General features: G+C 53.4%; 1 protein-coding gene across 1 annotated transcript in view; it reads left to right on the top strand.

Moving 5' to 3' along the window:
* Positions 1-693: 693 nt before the first annotated feature.
* ARRDC1 (arrestin domain containing 1) overlaps positions 694-2,428 on the top strand; it is a gene marked incomplete at its 5' end in the record, with an annotated part of 17,309 nt that continues 15,574 nt past the window's right edge. The window contains 1 exon segment of the mRNA XM_010078525.1: positions 694-804. Within this exon segment, the coding sequence (XP_010076827.1) occupies positions 694-804 (111 nt within the window).

The raw sequence follows: 2,428 nt of genomic DNA, 5'->3' as shown, positions 1-2,428 counted from the left end.
GCAATCCTTTGAAGCAGAGAGTGACCCTGAGACGTGGGAGCAGGCTGTCTGGTGTGGGTGGCTGGGCTCTGAACTCGAGCAGCAGCAGTTCAGGCTGCACTGGGGGATCCAGCTCTCTGCTGCAGACAGGGCTGTACACCTTGGTTAGTGAGCTAATGGGCTTGTGCCGACCGTGTCTCTCCTCCCAGGGATGGTGGGATGCCCGACTCCTGGTGGGGTGGGAAACAGCAGAGTCCTCTGCCGCTTATCCCTGTCTGGACCTGAACACCTGAGTGTATTGGGAGCATCGCTGGCACAAAGGTCTGTTGTCAGCCCGAGTGCTGGGGCTGATGCACATATTGGGAGGGGACATTGCTTCATTTGGGAGAAGACTAGAGAGAGGGTTACCTCTCAGGGAGCTGAAATCACCGCTGCTAAGGGCTTTCACAGTGCATGGAGGCCAGCTCGAGGACTTCAAAGGTGGTAACATCTGGGAATAGCACTGGGCTACCACGGAGTGTGTGGTAGTGCTGAGAGTAAGGGGAAAACGTGCTTCTGAAATGAAAGTGTGACCTGATTCCTTTGCTCCATTATTCCACTGTGTGTGTTTTTGTGAAGCACTGCTCCTGCACAAGTCCACATACAGTACCCGAAGCAAGTCTGAACCTGAGGTTTTGCTTTCTCCCAGTGCTCGCGTGTGCTTTCTCTCACCAGCCATCAAGGTGAGCTGCGTTGGATCCTGCGGGGTGTCGAACAAGATCAATGACACAGCGTGGGCCATGGAGGAGCAGTACTTCAACAGCACGCTGTCGCTGGCAGACAAAGGTAAGGTCTGAGAGACGTGGTGGCAATCTAGGATTCTGAGATCACCAAGACTTCAGCATCTTCTTGATATGAGATACCCCTTTGCAGGCTGCCTTGGCCTGTGTGCTGAGGATAGGAGCCAATATTAGAGACTACAAGAGCTTAGAAGGAGCTGTGCAGAGAGACATCCTGAATAGCTCAGAACTTGGCAGCCACCCTGCAAACACTGCTTACATCCTCTGGCCCTGGTCTGCCTGAAACCGGGCTGCCAGCGGTGACTTCTCTGCTGTTTCAAGGCCCTGTGGGTTCACTCTGCTCTGCTTCCTATGCGTGTTTTCCGTGGTGGTCACAAAACCCTGATCAAAGCTGGTCCTCAGAAGGCAGTTGCAGGCCAGGAGTAGCTAACATCAAAAGGGATATGGAGGTGTCACTTGTCCTCCAAGAGAAATGCTGAGAGCCTGGGGCAGTTCCACCACACCCCTCGCAAGCCAAGATGCCCAGAGATAGCGACGGGGCTGTATTATCCTGTGGGGTAAAGTGACACTGGCAGCCTCTGGGGAATCCAGGCTCGAATGAATGCTGGCTTTCTGCTGTTAAATAGGTCAGGCTTACCACAAATAATTCATGCTGTGCCCTGACTCCTGTTGAAATCAAGACATGCCAGTATTCACCTGCTGAAGGCAGTGGCTGTAGCGGTAACTAACGTGGCAGAAGCCCAGGGTAGAAGCAGCTCAGCTCTCTGCTGCTGTTTTATCTAATAACAGGAAATGGGTAAAACCAAAGTGGCAGTTTCTGCCAGCTCAGCAATTTTTCAAGCAGAGCTTTTAGCGTCGAGGGGAGTCTGACCTCATCCTGGCAGCAACTGGAGAGAGCGCTGCTTGCTCTCAGGTTCTGGGGAAGGGAGACAGTTGGCTGGCTGGCCCCTTGGCTTGGCTCGTAGCCTGGGGGCTGCAGTTGGAGGTGACTTGCCTGGGAGGGCAGTGAGAAATGTTCCTGCCTCATTTTGGATGCGGCACTGAGCACAGCCAGCGAGCCCAGCTGTGAGTGTCAGGGTAGCAAAATCTCAGAGGCTTTATAAGGTGCTGCAGCTTCGATGAGTTGGGAGCTGGAGGCTGCGAACGTTTGTGGACTTCTGGAGAGGTTTAAACCTGCAACTGCACTGAAAAATGCACCTTCCAGCTTTTGTTTCTAATATTTAATGGTTGAAGGGAGAGCTGTGATATTGTGGTCGGTTCTGTCCTGGTAACCCTGAGCAGTGGTAAAAGCCACCCAGGAGGTAGGAGTGGGAGGTGTGCTGTGTGTTGGTTTTGCAGCCCCTGGGAGATGTTGATAGCCACTTCGGCGGTTGGTTCTTGTCAGGTTGCCCTTGGGAGCCATCCTCGTGACAGCTAGGATCAGTCTGGACTGGGAAGGATTGGAAGGAAAATGCATCGATGGCTACATGCTTTCATGGCTCTGAAGTGTCCCCTTTGAAGGGCTGAATTCCCAAGATGGGCACAGTTTGGTATTCCCAGCTCTTAAACTGGTCGTGGAAAGCCCCAGTCTTTTGGCACTTAGTGTTCTGGGACCCAGACTCCCGTGTATCGCCCCGTGCAGTGCTGCTATCTGTCAACCGCCAGCATTGCAGACTCTGCCAGGCAGGGAC

This window comes from Pterocles gutturalis, unplaced genomic scaffold (assembly GCF_000699245.1).
Source record: "Pterocles gutturalis isolate BGI_N339 unplaced genomic scaffold, ASM69924v1 scaffold4323, whole genome shotgun sequence".
Taxonomy (NCBI): Eukaryota; Metazoa; Chordata; class Aves; order Pterocliformes; family Pteroclidae; genus Pterocles; species Pterocles gutturalis.
Note: the sequence above shows the minus strand (reverse complement) of the source record. Positions and strands in the feature narration are given on the sequence as shown.